Consider the following 20,408-nt stretch of genomic DNA (forward strand, 5'->3'; position numbering starts at 1 on the left):
CCGAAGCAAAACTATTATGAAATAAAAACATTTTCTTTTGTAAAAAACCTAAAAAAAACAAAACAAAAACACCTTAAAAAAAAAGTTAAATGAAAATACATGCAGGTGATTAATTTAAAACTTTCCTGATCAACCTTTCTCCCATTCACAGAAATAACATATACAATTAAGATAATAGTACACAGCATAGGAAGAGGTTAAAAACATTTAAAATAGTATTTCCACATAAATTTTAAACTAATATGAAATAACTTATTGATCAAGACAAAAAAGAAAACACAAAATTATAACCACAGTTAAAAAGTTATAGAGGTGCACTGTGCAAATCATGTGGCCATTCAAATTTAAATTAAGTAAAATTAAAAACTCAGGCACATTTCAACTGCCTGATGACATGTAGCTGGTGCTATCATATTAGTGCAGATACAGAATATTTCTAGTTTCTAGCATCATACGAAGTTCTAATGGACAGTACTGTTACAGAAGATTCATATATTATAAACTAGATATGAAATATCTTTATTACATGTCTCTAATGTTCTTTCTGATTTTCACAGGGTATATAACTAAATATGAAAGGCTTATTCTTAATAAGCATTAATGACTAGCCTATTTGTTTATGGATACCTGTGCCTCACTCCACAAAAATAATGATTTAAACAGGAAGAAATGTAATACTCAGAAAAAATGAGTATTGGTATCTTATCGGTATCTTATTTACCAAATTTGATTTTGGGGATGAATCTTGAACAAAACATTCCTAAGTAAGTTTCAAATATAATTTTTTCTTATGTTTTTATTATGAAGAAATATTAAGAAAAAATAAGAGAATGCTACCTGGCAGGATTGATGTAACTGACGTAAAATTTTTTGAAGCTTTCCATATTCTTCTCGTTCTAAATATAATTTCCCAAGCTGTAAAAGAACACACTTATTAAAATTAAAAGATTTCAAGAGGAAAAGGCATGAATCTTTAGGAGAGTTTATTAAAGACACCCTCCCACTCTTCAAAAAAATAAGTAATTGTAATTGTTACCTTTGTGTTTGTCTTAAACCACAGTCTATCATTCTTAGCATCTTTCAAAGCTTCCAGTGTTGTTTCATAGAATTCCTGCAGTAAATCCATCTGACATAAAAAATCAGAATTCTATAATTGTAAACAGCAAATTTGTACCTGTTAATAAAGTTAATTTGAACAAACTAAAAGTGCATCTTTGAACTTTAATACACATAAGATACACGATCTGTTTCTGAATGTGTCAGTCTATAATTTAATAAAACCTTAGCAAAACAGAGACCAAATTTACAAAAAGTGCCTAGATCTGTTTTTATGTGAGTTTTTAAAAAGTAAAACCCAGAAAATACCTAATGCTCTAAAAGTATGATTTGTCCTTTCTAATCTAATAACTCTAATAACTCATTTTATATTGATGGAAGTGAATGGCATACACATTGAACTAGTTGTGCTGTTATTAATAGTGTGTATCCTATTCATTCAACTCTCATTTGGTACCTGCTACGTGGCAAACACTAGGCAAGCAGCTAAAGAAACAAAGAATAAGCTTCCCTCAAAAATTCTTCTATAGGGCGCCTGGGTGGCTCAGTTGGTTGAGCGACTGCCTTCGGCTCAGGTCATGATCCTGGAGTCCCGGGATCGAGTCCCGCATCGGGCTCCCTGCTCGGCAGGGGGTCTGCTTCTCCCTCTTCCCTCTCATGCTCTCTGTCTCAAATAAATAAATAAAATCTTTAAAAAAAAAAAAAAAAAAAAAAATTCTTCTATAAATATAATTAATCAAGTAACCGAACTACATAGCTCTTAAGTTACTGGGAAACTGCTGGAGTTAGGTAGAGGGTAAAGTCTAGCACAATTTTAGCTGTGTCTAAACACCATCAATTCACCAATCTGAGTGTGACATTTTTTCATGGAAATCATTCTATTTTGCATTATGATAAGCTCCCCTACCTACCCTCCTCTCCCCCACATCAGGCTCTGTCTTTGTTTGAATACCTGATTCTCTAGATCTCTACTTAACAGGATCAAGAGGAAAGAGGGCCATGACAACAAGAAAGTTTAATACTTTCAGAAAAGGCTGCCTATCTATTCATGACTGCTGATGGCATACTGAATAAGTTGAGTACCTCCCACCCAATATCTATTCTTACTTTCAAAGACAAAAAGTGTACATATAAGAGCACGAAGCAACACACAATCTTGAAGTTTGAAATTAATTCTCCCCCACCAACATCTGGCATACCATTTATAAATAGTGTACCAAAAATGTTTTGATACACTTGTTTGTAAAACTCAGAATATATTTCCCCACATAAGAAAAGCCCCCCTCAATATGTAACAACTCTATAATTAGTGCCATTAATTACTAATGTTTTAACAAAACATACACAGTTGACCCTTGAATAACATGTTTGAACTGCGTGGGTCTACTTATACGTGGATTTTTTCTGATAAATACAGTACAGTACTATAAATATATTTTCTCTTCCTTATGATTTTCTCCATAACATTTTCTTTTCTTTAGTTTACTGTAAGAATACAGTACACACATAACATACAAAATATGTTGATCAACTGTTTATGTTATAGGTAAAGCTTCTGGTCAACAGCAGGCTATTAGTAGTTAAGTTTTTGAGGAATCAATAGTTATGCCACAGATTTTCAACTGCATGGCAGGGGGCAGAGGGGAGGGGCTTGGCACCCTAACCCTCATGTTGTTCAAGGGTCAGTTTTAAGTTTATTTTTCTCTATTTCCTTTACATATATTTTAAAGATTTTATTTATTTTTGACACAGAGAGAGAGCACAAGCAGGGGGAGCAGCAGAGAAAGAGGGAGAAGCAGACTCCCCGCTGAGCAAGGAGCCCGATGCGGGGCTCGATCCCAGGACCCTGAGATCATGACCTGAGCCGAAGGCAGATGCTTAACCATCTGAGCCACCCAGGCGCCCCTACATATATTTTAGATATAAAGAGTAAAATAAACTATCTTAAGAAATAAGAATGACATCTAGCAGAAAAGACAGAATGAGATTCTGAGATGAACATTTTTTATTATGAATATGGAAAGTATTAAACATTTTAAGAAATCCTAAATGACATGGGAGAATAAATGACATAGAGAATACTTCTTGTGGTAAAATATCACGGTGTTTAAGTTATGTTGCTTAAAAGAATATGAACAGCAATCCAATTAAAAATTATCTTAGCAATACAATAAAATCACCATTGCTTTTCTTAATAACCAAAATCTAGAATAACAAAAGCTCTATCCTTCCCAAGGCCCACTGTAGTTTCTTCATTATTAGCCCTTTCTTTCATCATCCATCATCCTCCCATTCTTTGTAAAAGCATTTACTAAACACCTATTGAGTAATGTCAAGTACTAATATGAGTATAGGGTCTCCTTTCAAGGATCTTTAATCAAATCTACACAAATCTAACGGAAGTGGTGATGGAGTTTATTGGAAAGAACTATGTTAGTAACTATATGGGAGTTTAAACCTGCAAAAGTTGTGTGCAGATTATGTACCTCAAGATATTATTTGAAGAGATTTAGCTAGTTATTGCCTTTTAATATTGTATGATTAGTACTATAATTAAGAAAATAGAATATATTATTTCTAAAGCACATTAATGCCTGGTATAACTGCTTAATTAGAAATCTCTAGGCCTTAAAAAAAAAGAACAAAGCCTTTAGTATAAATAATTATAAAAAGTTGGAAGGGTTTGTTACAGTATAATAGTATAAATAATAACACATTGGTAAGTACCAAGAGCAAAAACCAGACTCTAACCTGTTTAGAAGTGGAGATATAATCAAGAATAGAATTAATGGATTTTTCAGAATAATTTCTTGTGACTGCACTCCGAATATAGGTCAATAGTTGTTTATATCTGTTCATCATTTCTGGAAAGTTTGTCTGTCAGGGAAGAAAAATGCATTATTAGATATGTATTTATGTGCTAAAATAGCTACATGATTAAGACTATAGCACATACTACTATGAAAAACAAAGTTTTATGATAAAGTACGTATGACAGAAACACTATAAACATTTTTGCTTAAATTTGGAATTTCTAGGTTACTGACGCATGAACCAAATTTATGAAGTTACCCTATGAAAAAGTACATTTTACAGATTCTCAAAATTCCAGATATTGTTCTCATTGCACAACAAACATTTACTGAAATCCTAAGAACTACTAAAATATTCACAGACCAAAAAATACAAATAAATCCAACTTTTCAAATGCCTTGGGTACCAACTATGCAGGTATCAGCTATATCCTCTCCTGATGATTTACCCCTTGATGAGAAAGCTCTCTAACAATAGTGGTATGTTTCTTTTCTCCCTATATTATTGGTTGGCTCATGATAAAATGTGAAGTAAAAGAATCTTTTCAAGCCCAGGTACTCATCCCACTATCAAGAAAAGTCCTCCCACCCAAGGCTCTACTCAATAGTAGATGTAGCTAATGTTGCTATTCCTTGCAGGACTATTTGCACTACTGTGGTTATTTGAGGAAACATGAGAGATCTGAGGAAATAAAGAACTACCAGTCAAATTTCCAACACTTAAGTATTTTGGTGGATGGTCTATCCTCCCTCAAAGTAGATCATGTAAGTCATTTTATGAGTCTAACCTGATAATCTGCATCCACAGTCCCCACAATCTCCAACTGCTATTAATCCTTCTTTTCACTGGGTTCTACTCTACTTTTAATCAGGGAGGGGGAGCACTGGCAGATATGGTTTTTCTTGACTAATAGACCATGTGTGTTTATGAACATGAGAAGACTCCCTGAAATCTAAGCAAGAACTGAATTACAAAAAAGGAAACAATAGTTGGCATAATTGGAAATAGGTAGTTTGATATATATTACTAAGGCTTTTCCCATTGTTCTGTCCATTTTTTCCCACCTATGCCAGTACCATGTAAGGGTAAATAATAGATAATATCCTATCAGTGAGCTGTTAAAACCCAAGTTACAGAACATATCTTATGGCAAAAGGCAAATCAGAAATAGACTGTCCTAACTTGGAGATTGTATCTGGATACTGAAATAGGATTTTAGCAAAAAGTTAGTTTTGAATTCATTTTCTTATGCTCTTATAATTTTAAAGCACATTTTTCAATAATTATGTTACTGTATTTAAAGACTACGGGAGGATTAGGTAAATTACAGTGGTAAACACAGAGCAGTTGATAACAAACCCTCCCAACTTTTTATTGCTCAAAACCTTCACGCAGCATCATGAGTCTTATTCTGAATCCAACCAGAAAACGAGGGATGGAAGCTGAAACTACTATTCACAGATGCTGTTTGAGCAAATAAAAGGTAGAGAAGGAAGGTAGGTAAAGTAACACAAACTACAAATAATCCTCTTACTTCCATCTTGGCTCAAGGTAAAATGGTAAAATAAGCCTTATGGGTAGCATATATTTAAATGGGCTCAAAAACTGAACCACTGCTAGTATGTTAAGATAGCAGTTTTCTAGAGTCTCTTGGTATTATTTCAAATCATAGAATCTTAAGAGTTGAACATGGGGCTTCTAATGTCACTAAAATTGTTTAGTCAAAATCTCTGTCCTTGACACCTGATGCTTCTCCCACATATCCTTCTAAGCTATTAATTTAAATATAGTATGTGTATTTAATATTTTCACAAATAATAAATGGAGAGAAAGCACAAGGGCTTTCTTTGTGCAACAGAGAGATATTTTTGAGAATATCAGAGCAGAACTAGAAAGGGTAAATTCAAGATAAACATTTTCCCTTCTTCAACTATATTTAAATGCAACATGCAATATACTTATTAATGTTTAACATGTTGTGAATAGTCTTGATATTTTGGGAGGAAGAATGAGCTAAAATATTTTGTGGATAGTTTCTGTAGATGTCATGGAGGGCCCCTCCTTTTGAAGGTAGGTGAGGATGCCAGAGTGAGTATGTCAAGAACAGGATGAAAGATTAGTAGAAGTTAACTAGACAAAGGTAATAGTCAATTCAGGGAGTTCAATTTCAAATAGATGGGATAGAGAGGTTAATGGGGAGAGGGAAGAAACATATGAGAACTATAGAGAGAGGAGGAAAAAAAGTGGTAATAGATTGCTATCCTTCCATTTGACATAGAAGCAAGTGCTTATTACCTCTGCTATCTAAACTCCACTTTATCTTTTTCTCAAAAATTCCTCTATCCTTAGTGATTTTAAGGTTCATATCTGTCCCTAGTCCTCTCATCTAACCATTTATTTTCCCCTCCACCTCTACCCTGCACTCTTGAAGACAGCAATTCTCTGAGAGTACAATGTTATGACAATCCCAACTTATCTATGACTTCATTCAACAACATATTTGAGCACCTACTGAATGCCAGCCACTATTACAGGTGATAGGAATGTAATAGTGAATAAAACAAAGTTCTGCTCTCATGGAGCTTACAACCTATGAGGATGAGGGCAGCAGAAAGGCAATAAGTACGTAAACAGATCAAGTGGTGATATAGTCAAAAGAAGAAAATCAGCAGAGTAAGATGAATGTAAGTGATGGTGGGAAGGATGCAATTTTATATAAGGTAGTCAGAGGAAGGCCATCCTGATACATGGTGACCCTGAACAGGGAAAAGAGCCATATGGCTATTTGAGAGGAGAGTTTGGGACAGAGGAAACAGCAAATACAAGGGTTTACAAGTAGGAGCATGCTTAGGATGATGACATGAGGACAACAAGGAACCCAGTAAAGGAGAGGACAGAAAATAGTATCAGAAAGGTAGCAAAGGGTAAGTTGACATAGGGCCTCCCAAGCCATGGTAAGGATTTGGATTTTATTAAGGAGAGTAGGAACCATTAGAAGATTTAGAGCAACCATTAGAAAATTTAGAGCAAAGGAATGACATAATCTGACTTACATTTTAAAAGGATCACTCTAAAAACAAAAACAAAAGGATCACTCTGCTGCTTGTGGAGAACAGACTGTTAGTAAGGCACAGACAGAAGTAAGGATATGAGTTAAGAAGCTACTGAAATAATCCAGGTAAGAGATGAATGTTGGCTTGGATCAGAGTACCAGACATAAAAATGGTTAAGTAGTATCTGGTTAAGTATCTGACAAAAGTTACTAGATACATTTTAAAAGATATAGATCTAGATATATTTTAAAAATATTTAAAGACACGTGGATTTACCATCGGATTATTTGAGGGGAGAGAGACAAAAAGAGGAGTCAAGAATGATGTTAGCTTTGGTTCTTATCAGTGCAAGTAGAAATCCTTGTAACACAAAGTAGAATTTTTAAACTCCAAAATAAACACTAATAGTTTGGGAAAAATCATTCTGTTAATAATGCAGCCAGATACTGTCTATGTATCTATAGAGTAAGTTTTCTTAAACAGAAAAGTTTGACTCGTATGCAGAATTTTTTTTACTTAGTATTACTGAAGTCACAAATCAAAAGTAGGCTAAGTACAGAAATATATCAACAGAATTATTATTTTTTTTAAAGATTTTATTTATTTGAGAGAGAGAGAATGAGAGACAGAGAACATGAGAGGGAAGAGGGTCAGAGGGAGAAGCAGACACCTCGCTGAGAAGGGAGCCCGATGCGGGACTCGATCCCAGGACTCCAGGATCATGACCTGAGCCGAAGGCAGTCGCTTAACCAACTAAGCCACCCAGGCGCCCCTCAACAGAATTATTTTAAAGAGGTAGAAAAAAATGGCATTTTGTTGCCATGAGGTTTTTACCCACAGAATTTATTTCATTATTAGTTTAACTCCCCTCAAAACAAATCTTACCAACTTGAAGTTAATCTTAATCATTTGCTTCAGTGCTTTAAATCCCCATTCTCCTTTTTCACCTTCAAGTTCCAAAACCTAAAAAATAGAAGACATTTTTAGTCTAATTTAATGCTAATGTTATTTTTTAATGACACCAATGTCTGTTTTGAATTAATTTTACATCATATGCATGATGAACATTTCCCCAAGAATTCCAACATTTCTCAATGCCATTTTTAAAAGGCTTTAAAAAAGAAACATGTCTTAAAATGCTTAAGGATAAGTGAGCTTATTTAATCAAGAGATTAAATAAGAACTACTGCTCAATTATTCTATAATCCCAGAAGTCCTTTTTTTCCCTCTGAATAATCCATTGGTAAGAATAACCCAAAAGTTTATCAGTTGTCAAGAAATCACATTAATTAATAGAACCACACCTGTGTGATCTGTCCTCCAAAGAAGGAACAAAACTGCAGGGATAATACTTATTGATCATCATATTGGTTTCCTTCTGTCAGAACCATACTAGCTTTTCAGGACAATGGCCCTGCTTTATAGATAGCGTGATTAGAAAAAACAATAGGATATTCCTTTTAAAATATCTGCTTGTACTGCAATGCAAATTTATTTACAGGATTATCACTCAGTATCCAAAACACATTTCTGAGATAAAATTCTGAGACATCATTTGAAAAAATAAACTTTAAGACACAGAATCAATCAGAAAAACATATGAACCTTTTGAAAACTGCTTAACGCTGCTTTTGGGTCATCTTCTTTTAGTGCTTTGGAATTATAGTACTGATTTTCCAAATCCACATTTGGCTCAGAGTTACTATCTTCAGAGTATTCCTGTGTGTTAGGAAGAGATACTAAAATGAAAAAGAATTCCACACATTGCCCTGTAAAAAGTGAATACTGTTAAGATGGAAAAATCATACATTTATACAAAACAACCTTGCACACATAGTTAAAATGCCACTGACATTTAATCATTATTTTAAAAAGTGAAAAAGCCAAAATCAAGTGGAGAGAATAGAATAATTTCTTTCTTTCAGATCAAAACCACAATTTCCATAGAATAAACAGAAAAGCAAAATGTAAAAAAATAATATTGGTTAATGACCCCCAATTCTGCAGTGGTTAACCTTTTGTTGGTCACAGAACCCAAGAAAAATCACTGTAAATGCTAATTATTCATCTTAAGTTCTGTAATTTAAATTTCTCTACTCCTTAAGTCTAAATTTCCTTGTTCTAAATGGCCTATCTAGGATGGTAATCTGTATATGGCAGAGTAGTTTATTGCTAAATATAATTATATGTTAATAAGAATATCTGCTTTATGTGCATTCCACATTACCCAATAGCTATTAACATACTTTAACTAGCTTTATAACAAATCAAACTAAGAGCAACTGAATTTATATAATTTTATTTGACTTTTACCACATAAATTCAGTTCTTAGTACTGAAACAGTAAGTAGAAAGGAAAACTGGAATAAAACAACTATTTTGTGGAGCAGTATAAAAAAGAGTTTAAAATAGTTCCAAGATACTCAATTTAATGATGAGGATTATAAAATATACAGAGGTTAGTATAATGAAAATCATTATTTTAGGAAGACACAAAATTCTTTCCATCAGGTACAAGTCATTACAAAAGGCAAGCTTACGTCAAATCAAGAACAGTACCTGGAAGTACAAAAAGACAAGAACAGTATTACAGTTATTTCTAAATCCAAATACTTCGTAATTTTTTTGAGATACTCATGAAAAATCTGTAATAATTCATAAAGGCCAAAGAATGAAAGAAAGCATAGTAAGTGTAGTGCTAGAGAGCTCAAAAATACATGAATACAAGATGAGTTTTTCCTGTGACCAGCAGATGGAGGGTGATGTTTGATGTTAGTATAAAACCAGTTTTATCTGACCACAGAAGTTTTGTTAATGTGCACCCTCTAGAGGACAATTACTTCCTTGTGTAAGGACAGGAAACATGGATGCAGTCTTCCAGACCTGATTGGGAATTCTCTTATGTTTAACATGAAAATCCTTTACAACACTTCTCTTCGGGATGAGATCAAATTCTGAGTAATGAATAAATTTCTTAATCAATCATTCACTTCTTGACCATGTAAGCTAGGTTTGACTACAACTGATCAAACCAGAAAAGCAATTAATAAAGTCTTAATAAACAAGCTAACTATATATCAAATAATACTGTGATAGTGAAGGCTTCTGAGCTAGGTTTTGAAAGATAAATGGGGGTTTGCCTGCTAGGGAAAATAGGAGAGGGGAAAGAGAACAGTAGATACAAAACAGCATCATAGGAGGTAACTAAAGAACTAAAAGCAGTCACATTGTTGGAACATAAAGAGTACTTATTGATTCTAACTTCAACATAAATCTCAAATTCATGCACTTTCCTCTCTCTCCTTTGCCACCACCCTAGTCTACCAAGCCACTTCCATCTCCCCACAGACTTCCCGTTATCATTTTTAACCTCCAAATTCCAACTTTCTCGTGGTAAGCAGCCAAGATAATCTTCATAAAATGCAAATTAGTACATTCCTTTTTTCAAAAATGGTTTCATATTGCTCTTAAAATTAATTTCAAAAATAATCAAAACCTAATTCCTGACTATACATCCAACTGTATCTCTTAATTAAGCTCTCCCTGAGTCATTCTGCTGCACCTGGCCTTACCACACAAGTGGCCAAAACTCTTCCCCCTCTCTCTTCATCTGGTTAACTACTACATAGTGTTACCTCCTCAGGGAGGACTTGGGAGTAAAGCGTCACAGCTATAAAAACTTCTCTACACCTTTGGAAATCAGTTCTTCTCTAGCTAACTGTTCAGTAACAATTTAGGACTAGCTAACTAAACCAGAAAATGATTTTTCTGCAACTCAAATCTTCAGAATACACCCCTGAACCTGGAAATAATTATTTTTATTTGTATCTATCACAAAGTCTAAGAATTTGGACTCTCACCCAAAGTCCACTTATTTTTGGTTTCTTAGCCCGTAACAGATTATAGTAAAACAAGTAGGCCAGGATATGAGTGAGTAGAGGGAAGTAGGGAAAGTAATATTTTAAAAATAAAAAATTTCAATTACCCAGAAATTACTGAACTCATTATAACGTTGAAGACAGGAACCTTTACATTTTCTACCATGTCTAACGTGGTTCCTTATTATTCACAATCACTGAATGCTTCTTATAGTACAAGATTGGCTACCTACAACTTCTGATTGGCTTCAGACTAATATTTCTAAACTTTAGATGTTATAACTCCCCCAAATCACAATAATCAAGATAAGACTTAATCGAGTACACAACATTTTTTTTTTTTTAAAGATTTTATTTATTTATTTGACAGAGAAAGACACAGCGAGAGAGGGAACACAAGCAGGGGGAGTGGGAGAGGGAGAAGCAGACTCCCTGCCGAGCAGGGAGCCCGATGCGGGACTCGATCCAGGGACTCCAGGATCATGACCTGAGCCGAAGGCAGTCGCTTAACCAACTGAGCCACCCAGGCGCCCCGAGTACACAACATTTTATGAATATATTCTTTTTGGTTTTTCATATTACAGCTGACCCTTGAGCAACATGAGTTTGAGTTGCATGGGTCCACTTACATGTGGACTTTTTCCCTGATAAATACAGTACAGTGCTGTAAATCTATTTTCTCATTATGATTTTCTTAATAACAATTTTTTCTTTCCTTACTTTTTTAAGAATACAGAATTTAATATAACGTATGAAATATGTGTTAATTGGCTGTTTTGTTATCAGTGAGTCTTCTGGTCAACAGTAGGCTATTAGTATAAATTTTGGGGAATAAATACAAATAAAGAATAGTTTAAATTTTGGGAATAAAAAGTTATACATGGATTTTCAACTGGGGGTGGTGGTGCCCTTAACCTCTGTGTTGTTCAAAGGTCAACTGCATATGGATGAAGAAGTGGAATGTATAACATTTTTTGCATAACTGCAATTCAATTCTTAAAGAGTATTGCCAAAATGTATAAATACATAAGAACTGATGTTACTGACTGGCATTCTTATAATTAGGCAGTCCCTTGTTAGGATCTGCAACAGCATATTCAGAGGGTTTGAACCAGCCTCTGTGACATCACTAACCTGCCATATGCAGTTCAATGAATCACTACAAGCTGTGTACTACAGTAAACTATTCTTCAGTTATTACTCAGATATTTTGAGAAGTCTTTAGAATAATTCTGTTATTTAGATATCTACTGTTAGATACCTATTTAGATACTCAGTGATAATGATCTTTAGCATATTCCAGCAATGAAGTGTTGCTCACACAAATGCAAATTAAATCTTTCCCCTCAAGCTATTCATGGTCAGAGACAGATATGCAAATCAAACAGGAATGCCCTAACAAAATAACGACACATTATTAGGTACACTGGCAGCTTAAAAAAAGGAGTGAGTTAGAAGAAGTAAAAGTTACCTGAAGCAGGTCTAAAAATATGAATAGGAGTTGCCTGGGGATAAGGAAAGGCATCTGAAACAAAGCAGTTAACGTGTGCAAAGGCATGGAAGCTTGTAATGGTACTGCATAATTTAGAGAAGCATGAATAGTCAGACTGGGCTGAAGCACAGGATGTGTATAAAGAACTGATGAGAGATAAACTAGTATCAGACAAAGGAACAGGACAATAGAAGTCTAGCAAGGAGCTTAGATCAAGTGGAGCCACTAAATAATTTTACGGGGAAATAATCAGATTGTGTTTTCGGAAGAGTACTCTGGTAGTAATGAAGTAGCCTGCTGGATAATCTTGTAACAAACAGTCTGGCTAAAAGATGATGGAAGTTTGATTACAAATGGTAGAATAGGGAGAAAAGGAAGAAAATAGAATACGTATAGAAGATGTCAATAAGTATAGAAGATGTCAAGTGATGTTCGGGATGTAAAATAAAAAGGACCCACCAAAGGGGCACAGGATAAAAGCAAAATAAAAGTTATCTCTAGTGCCAGGGGTGCCTGGGTGGCTCAGTTGGTTGAGTGACTGGGCTCTTGGTTTCGACTCAGGTCATGAGCCATACATCGGCTCCGCACTCAGCACCGAGTCCGCTTGAGAGTCTCTCTCTCCCTTCCCCTCTGCTCCTCCCCCTGCTCATGCTCCCTCTCCCTCTCTCAAATAAATAAATAAATAAAATCTTAAAAAAAAAGTTATCTCTAATGACTATCGATGACTTGGTTACACACAGCATTGTTAGTCAGAATGTATTATACAGAAAGTATTAAATAAAAAATGTTGAACTCAATTCCCTTATGTCAGATGAGAAAGACAGAACTATAATTTGTAAAAGTTTAAAGAAAATGCTTTTAAAAAGAGAAACTGGTATTTCAATATATTAAGAATGCTTTAAAAAACAAAAACAATTAAGCAATATATGAAACGAAAGCACATGAACATTGTTAAAAGGATTAAAAAACCCAAGTTTAGAAGTTCCACCTACTTATATAATAACTCATGTCCTAACACTCCCCAAAGCAATCTGTGATCCATGCACACACCCAAATCTATTCTTCGTTCCCCAAATGTGCCACACAATTCAAATTTCTTGGCATTAACTGTTCTCTCTGCTAGGAATTCTAAATTACCTCCCCTCTTAACAAACTTCCCACTTTTCTCCTATGTGCTTCCCAGCCCTAAAAGTCCTGGAAAACGTATTCATCAAGGCTTACCTTCCTCCAACTAGCAAAAGAAATTTTCTCCTTAGTCATGCTTCTCCATGACATGCATCTCTCTAACATGGAGCCTTGTTGAGTGTTTTGTTCCCACCTCCCCTTACCTCACTACTATGAGCTTCTCAAAAAGCAGAACTTTCTCTTCCTCATTTTGGCATCCGCAGAGTCTAGTATAATACAAACTGCTCAATAAATGTTCGCTTAATTGAAATGAAAAGTGGATGAATATTCCAAAATAATATACAAGAATACAACAGCCAGGGGCAATACTGACTCTATGTTGGAATGCACCTACTGCTAAACAGGGTCAGTTTCATAGTTCCTACTTATTCCCGTGTCCCTTGCCAACAGAGGTCTTTGAAATGTGCTCTAGAACACAAGACTTACCAATAACAATGCTTGCCAAGCCTTGACCAGGTCTTGACACCTGAACTAGATGTCGGGCAGAGAGAGGCAAAGGGCAAGGTCTCACTATCCTTAAGGACTAGATAACAATTCAAGTCCTAGGTAGTCATTTGTGGTTTAGCCATTCATAAAGTTGTCCTAAGTTTTTAAAATTTCACTTAAGTTAATGGGCCCTAATTCATCTACAGTGTAAATCAGAACATTCTTTTATTTGTCCTAAACTTGCAGTCTTCAAATTAAATCTTCCAAAGAGAGAAATCATAAATGTCATTAGACCTGGGATATACTTTTGACTCTCCCACTAATTTGTCCTGTAAATTTAAGTAAGACATTCAGACATGATGCTTCAGTTTCTCTCTTATCAAATGTGGGGGGTTAAATCCTAGGAACTTTCTTTCTTTTTTTTTTCTTAAAGATTTTATTTTTTGACAGAGCGAGAGAGGGAACACAAGCGGGGGAGTGGGAGAGGGAGAAGCAGGCTTCCTGCCAAGCAGGGAGCCCGATGTGGGGCTCCATCCCAGTACCCTGGGATCATGACTGAGCCGAAGGCAAACGCTAACGACTGAGCCACCCAGGCGCGCTCAACACTTATTTTTGAAGCAGTAATTTCAAGAGGTAGTAAAGTTATTCCACTGACACGGATTATTAAGTAATGTTTGTGAAATTCTGAAGAAAAACTTCACTAGATGTTTCTAACCTAAAAGAAAGAGTATCACCGAGTTTGATGGTCCAACTTATTTATCAAACCTGACTCAGAATATAGTTTTCGACATCTACAAAAAAAGACAAAACCTATCACTGAAGTTTAAAAAAAAAAAAAAGCTGCACATTGTTTATAACAGCAAAAGAAAACAGGCCAAATGCTTATCAAGAGAGAACTGGTTATATAAAGTATGGCACATCTATACAATCAATGCAGCTGTAAAAAGAAAGAAATGAGCTTTTTGCATACTTACATGGAATAATCTCTAAGGCATGTTAAAAAACAAAGTAGAGAACAATATATATAATAGGCTATATCCTGGATTAAAGACAAAGAGGGGGATAAAAACATGTATTTGATTACATATGGGGAGGAATGGGAACTGGACAAATGGGGAACGAGAATGGAAAGAAAACTTTTTATGTCTTGTCTTTGAACTATGTGCCTGTATCACCTATTTTATTTTTTTAAAGGATTTTTATTTATTTGACAGAGAGCACAAGCAAGTGGAGTAGCAGGTAGAGGGAGAGAGAGAAGCAGGCTCCCTGCTGAGCAAGAAGCCAGGTCTGGGATCATGACCTGAGCCAAAGGCAGTCGCTTAACCAACTGAGCCACCCAGGCGCCCCCATGTATCACCTATTTTAAAGATTTTATTTATTTATTTGACAGAGAGAGACACAGCGAGAGAGGGAACACAAGCAGGGGGAGTGGGAGAGGGAGAAGCAGGCTTCCCACCGAGCAGGGAGCCTGATGCGGGGCTCGAACCCAGGACCCTGGAATCATGACCTGAGCCGAAGGCAGACGCTTAACGACTGAGCCACCCAGGTGCCCCTGCATCACCTATTTTAAAAAGCTACATGCTTCAGGTTCTTTGAAGACCATTTGTAAGAAGAACTCTAAAAAATTTTGAGCCATGACAAAATCATTGTTTGGCCTCTCATGACCAAAGTAAGATTTTTGTTTATCATTTTTACCCTAGAACCTGCCCCTTCTCACCTCAGCAATAAAACTAATAGAGGTTCACTGTGAAAGGTTTGCAAGAAATAAACAAATTTTAGTTTTCCTGACACTTTTCAGCTCTTCCGTTTTTTCTATATTTTCCCACTTAACAAAATAAATTTTATTCCCACCCAATAAAATTGTAATAGATTACATATTTATAATGTATATGTGTTCACTGTGTGCATAGCATTGGTGATCAACCCTTCTCCCGTGTGAGGGTTTTCAAGGCAAGCAATCTCCCTCCCTCTCTACAGCTGTTCACAGAAGGCTACACAAACCTTAGCTGGGTCAATAAAACTCCTTCCTAGGGCTTTGCTGTTAGAGCTAGCAAGGAACACCCTTTTGCCTTTGGGGTTCTAATACCAGGAAGATGCTGCATTACATCTTGTGATGTAATGTGAAGGCAATTATGCCAATACAGTGAGGAAAGCAAACCAGGAAGAGAGAGAGAAACAAGAAAAATACCCACCACCATCATCTGAACCATGAATCCAGCCATACTGATACTTCCTGGTGATGTGTGCCAACACACGCTCTTCTTAGTTTAAGCTAGTTTGACAATATTCCTGTCTCTTATCCCCAAGAGTCCTGGCCAATAAAATTTATCAAAAGTTTTTCGTATCACTGAATGTTGTTGAGAGCACGGTTTGAATTGCTGACATAGCATTCCATCACATGGATATACCATAATTTATCTGTCATTACCTTATTAGTACTCATAGTATTAGTATTCTCCTACTATGGATAATTTGGAGTTGTTTCCAATTATTTATGATTAAACATGTTCAAGTTTCTTTTAAAAGCCTCAGCTGTAGAATCAAATTTCATCTTCATGAAGAATACATGCAGAATTCCAAATTCAAATATACAATGCCCTACCTATCACAGGATCTAAATAATTTTTGGAATGAAGTGGGTCTATCTTAAGCCCTTTCCAAAAAGATTATTAGAAGTACTAAGCAACTTCATGCTAGAATGGCTGGACTGTGGAGCTACAATACAGTTAACGTATCAATAGCTTATTAACTTAATGAATGGTAGTATAGTTATTACTTAGTATTATCAGACCAGCAAATAATCAAGACATTTACCAGTACCATCTCCTACCTCCCCATTTACTGCTACATAAATTCCTATGCCTAGAAAATGCCTGCTTCTGGGGCACCTGGGTGGCTCAGTCAGTTGGGTAGCCGACTCTTCATCTCGGCTCAGGGCTGGGTCTCAGAGTTGTGAGTTCAAGCCCCACGTGGGGCTCCATGCTGGGCATGGAGCCTACTTAAAAAAAAAATTAAAGAAAAGAAAAGAAAACGCCTGCTTCTGCTTCTAATAAAAAAATAAAATAGGTCTTAGAAATAAGAGCTCAAGCAAATTAAATTTCTTTCACATTTGTTTCTTCTCTTTTAAACTAAGTTGGGTCTCTTTTTTTTTTAGATCTTGGGCACAAACCATTAATTATTTTCTTATATAAAAACAGTATAGTTTTAGAAACAGATTTTTACTTTTTCTGGTGGTATCCTAACTACCTACTTCCACCAGATTGGGGAAGTACAAAAAGTGATTTAGGGTATTAAAATTTATCAACAGACAACCTACAAAAGATATGCTGAATATATCTGTGGTCAGAAATACTCACGGCTTTAGTTAATATTTTGACTAAAACGAAACTGCAAATTTTCCAGAAAATACGTTTTTTTTAATAAAAAAAATTTCCCTAGAACAGCAAGTCAATTCTTTTGACTCTTTAAATCCCAAGAAACAAGTCGCAGGCAAGTAACTATGAAAAACACCCAACTTCTCTTTTGACAACATGTAAGCAACCAGCCCTCTTAATCCTTTTTTTTTTTAAGATCTTATTTACTTGAGAGTAAATAAGATTTTCCTACTTGATATCTGATTGGGAATCGGAATGGTGTCTACATAGGACAGCTATGGGGGAGGGGAGGACTTTTTAACAGAATATTGAGGGGAAGATTTCATTTAATTATGTAGTAGTGTAAAATCTTACCTTTTTTGGTTAAGAAAAAAGAGTCAGAACGACCATATATTCAACTTTATTGTATTTATATCGTACATGTAGCGTAGGCTCTAAAAGGCTGGAAAAACCTAGCCAAGTTAAACAATGCATGTTTAATCAAAGTTCTTGTAAAAATTGAGTACTTTATGGGACAACAAAATTCTCACTGCTATTCCTACATTACATTCTCAGTGATGATCTTCAAGTGTATCACAGTGCTAATAAGTCATGTACTCAATAAACTACTGCTTAGGAAAGATAAGCAGACATATTTAAAAACAAAAATCAAAAATATGTACATTTTTAAAAAAGACACTTCCACAGTTATGAAAATACCTGTAATATAAATAAACGTGCAATAAAAATGCACATGATACCACAAGTAATACATTCTTAATGAACTGCCTACAACCGGTTTGATCTGCACAAACTAAATGTAAAGCAAAAATCATTACTATTAGCAGAACTCTACATTCAACTTTCAGAATTATCAAAACCTCTACTATGATTTTCAGGTAAGAGCAAGCATTTCCCTCTACCTTTTGCAAATGTGCCTTCATTTAAAAAAGATTAACTATAAATGACTATACAAATAAGTTTTACACGAATTCAAGACAATGTATTTATGTTTCGGGAATATCTAGCACTTAAAATATAAGATGAGCCAGATATCCCTAAGCATCTACTTCATAACTTGACGATAATGCAGCATCACTATAACATACAAGAAACATGCACAAAAACGCCCCCAAATAAAAAAAGTTGATGCTAATTCCTGGCCTGGATAATTTTTCTTAGTACGCACAGTTATCGTTTCTGAAGAGCAACCTGAAATAGTTGTGAATTTTTTTGAAAACCTGTAAATCCGTTTAAGTTAAACCTTGAATCTTTATATATCACCGTTCAACTACATAAATTCGTTCATTTTTATATTGTTGACATTTTTAACTTTGAATACTGGGAAATCTCTAAGTCAAAAAAGAAATCCACTGGGTCAATCCCCTTATCCCCACCCCCCCCAACACCAAAACAAACAAAAAAGCAAAACCTCCTCCCCAGCTTTTCTCGAAACAAGTAGTTTAACTTTTTTTTTTTTTTTTTTTTACAGCTATCCTTGCCCTGAATGCTCTGCTGCACCTTTACCTTAAACCAAAACGGACCCTGGACAAGACTTATTATTATTAAGCTCTGTTTCCAGGAGACCCACAAGCGGCGTTTCGCGGTCAGGCCTGGGAGCAGTAAGGCCCCCCAGTTTTCAGACCCTTCTCTCAGTATTTCGCACTCGCTCAGTTCCAGGGTGAAGAAGAGGGGCCCGGAAAGCTGGGCCCGAAAGGGCAGAGTCAGGGCCTAGACCGCTGCACGATCCCCGAGGCGGCTCGCGCGGTGGGGAGGAGGTAGGAGGTAGGAGGTACCGAAAACCGGACGCCGGAGGCCAGGGGTGTCTACGTAAACGGAGGAGGCGCTCAGACTTGGAGCAAAGCTCGGGACCCCCTTCGCTGCCTCCTTTACCCTCCCCTCCCCCATGCTGGAGAAGCAGGGCCCGGGCCCGGTGCGGGAAGGGGGAGAAGGTAAACCCGTCCTGTCACTGCACCGGGAGAGACTGGAAGAAGCACATGTTCTACGGGGAGAGACCGCGGTCGCCCCTGCCCCAGCCCCTAAAGCCAGACACCACCCTTAACCCCAGAGTTTCGTCCCCTCCGCCTCACCAGGTCGTAGTCCTCCTCATCATCGCACATGAAATCATCCTCCATGTCAGACATCTTGGCCGGGAGGGGGGGAGAGGGAGGAGAAATTGGAGACAACCTCCTCCCACAATCCTCCACGGCTCAGAGGCGTCACTCCCAGCTTCTCCTCGCCTTCCCGTCGCTCTTAGAGGAGCTGAATGTTTCCTCCCGGAACAAATGCGCTCGGTATTGAGAGGATTCGCTACGACGCCAAAAGGGAGTGCACTGCCACCTCTTCCTGAGAGACGGTTGGTGCCTTAGCAACTAAACCTAGCAACTGGGGAATCGTCTAGTGCTGAGGATCTCTGCTGAAGGGCCTTGGAAACCTTGCGCTCACACTGAGCAGTTTCCAGCCTCCTGGGCAAGGGAACAGTCTCTTCCCTTGCCTGGGACTCTGGAACCATTTCATTCTGGTGAAAGTAAGAGGCACCGTAGGATCAGAAGCCTCTCGCGGAGAAAAGGCTGACATGCCCATCCTATTTGACAGGTAGTAGTATTTCTGCCTTGATTATCTATGTGCATTTTGCCCACACATTGTGGTGGGTGTTCCTGTGATGTTTGGAGACCTTTTCAGCAGCACGGTTTACACATAATGTTTGTTATATTTGTAGTCGGCAAAACGATGCTGTGGCTATCCCAAACCAGTTAAGCATCAATCAATTGAGGCGCCTAAAATCTTACTCAGTTTTTCAACCAATTATAAACTGACCTTTACTGCCCTTAAGCAAAATTAAGATGACAGGTAACGACTGGTTTTTAAAATATGCATTATTGTTGCACAAAATCATTGGCAGAATTCGAAATGAAAATGAAATACAGTGGGGAACTGCTTTTTAAACAGCATTTCCATATAAACTTCTAGTTCTGCCCGCTTGAATCAAATTTTATATAGTTATAGCACAGAAAAAATTGCGGATTATTTTTGCACCTAGTTATGTAACAGCATAGGACAATATATGCAATATGTTCTTGACAATGATTATTTTAATGGTTGTATAATAATCCCTCCATTGAATGTACCAATGCACCATGATTTACCTAAG

At 36.4% G+C, this 20,408-nt stretch overlaps 2 protein-coding genes across 3 annotated transcripts in view; one reads left to right on the top strand and one right to left on the bottom strand.

The window, feature by feature from the left end:
* COPS2 (COP9 signalosome subunit 2) overlaps window positions 1-19,422 on the bottom strand; it is a 30,718-nt gene extending 11,296 nt beyond the window's left edge. The window contains exons 1-6 of one of the 2 annotated variants that reach the window (XM_021694081.2): window positions 19,348-19,422; window positions 8,529-8,642; window positions 7,809-7,886; window positions 3,808-3,933; window positions 1,037-1,126; window positions 838-915 (exon numbers count right to left, since the gene is read on the bottom strand). In XM_021694081.2, the coding sequence (XP_021549756.1) occupies window positions 838-915; window positions 1,037-1,126; window positions 3,808-3,933; window positions 7,809-7,886; window positions 8,529-8,642; window positions 19,348-19,401 (540 nt within the window). In that variant the 5' untranslated portion in view covers window positions 19,402-19,422. Of the gene's footprint in view, window positions 1-837; window positions 916-1,036; window positions 1,148-3,807; window positions 3,934-7,808; window positions 7,887-8,528; window positions 8,643-19,347 lie in introns of both variants that reach the window. The other variant, XM_021694079.2, reaches the window with a different exon arrangement.
* A 193-nt stretch (window positions 19,423-19,615) lies between these two features.
* The window catches only part of GALK2 (galactokinase 2), a 118,703-nt gene continuing 117,910 nt past the window's right edge, over window positions 19,616-20,408 (top strand). Inside the window, exon 1 of the mRNA XM_044917858.1 lies at window positions 19,616-19,852. Within this exon, the coding sequence (XP_044773793.1) occupies window positions 19,833-19,852 (20 nt within the window). The 5' untranslated portion in view covers window positions 19,616-19,832. The remainder of the gene's footprint in view (window positions 19,853-20,408) is intronic.

This window comes from Neomonachus schauinslandi, chromosome 9, assembly GCF_002201575.2.
Source record: "Neomonachus schauinslandi chromosome 9, ASM220157v2, whole genome shotgun sequence".
Taxonomy (NCBI): domain Eukaryota; kingdom Metazoa; phylum Chordata; class Mammalia; order Carnivora; family Phocidae; genus Neomonachus; species Neomonachus schauinslandi.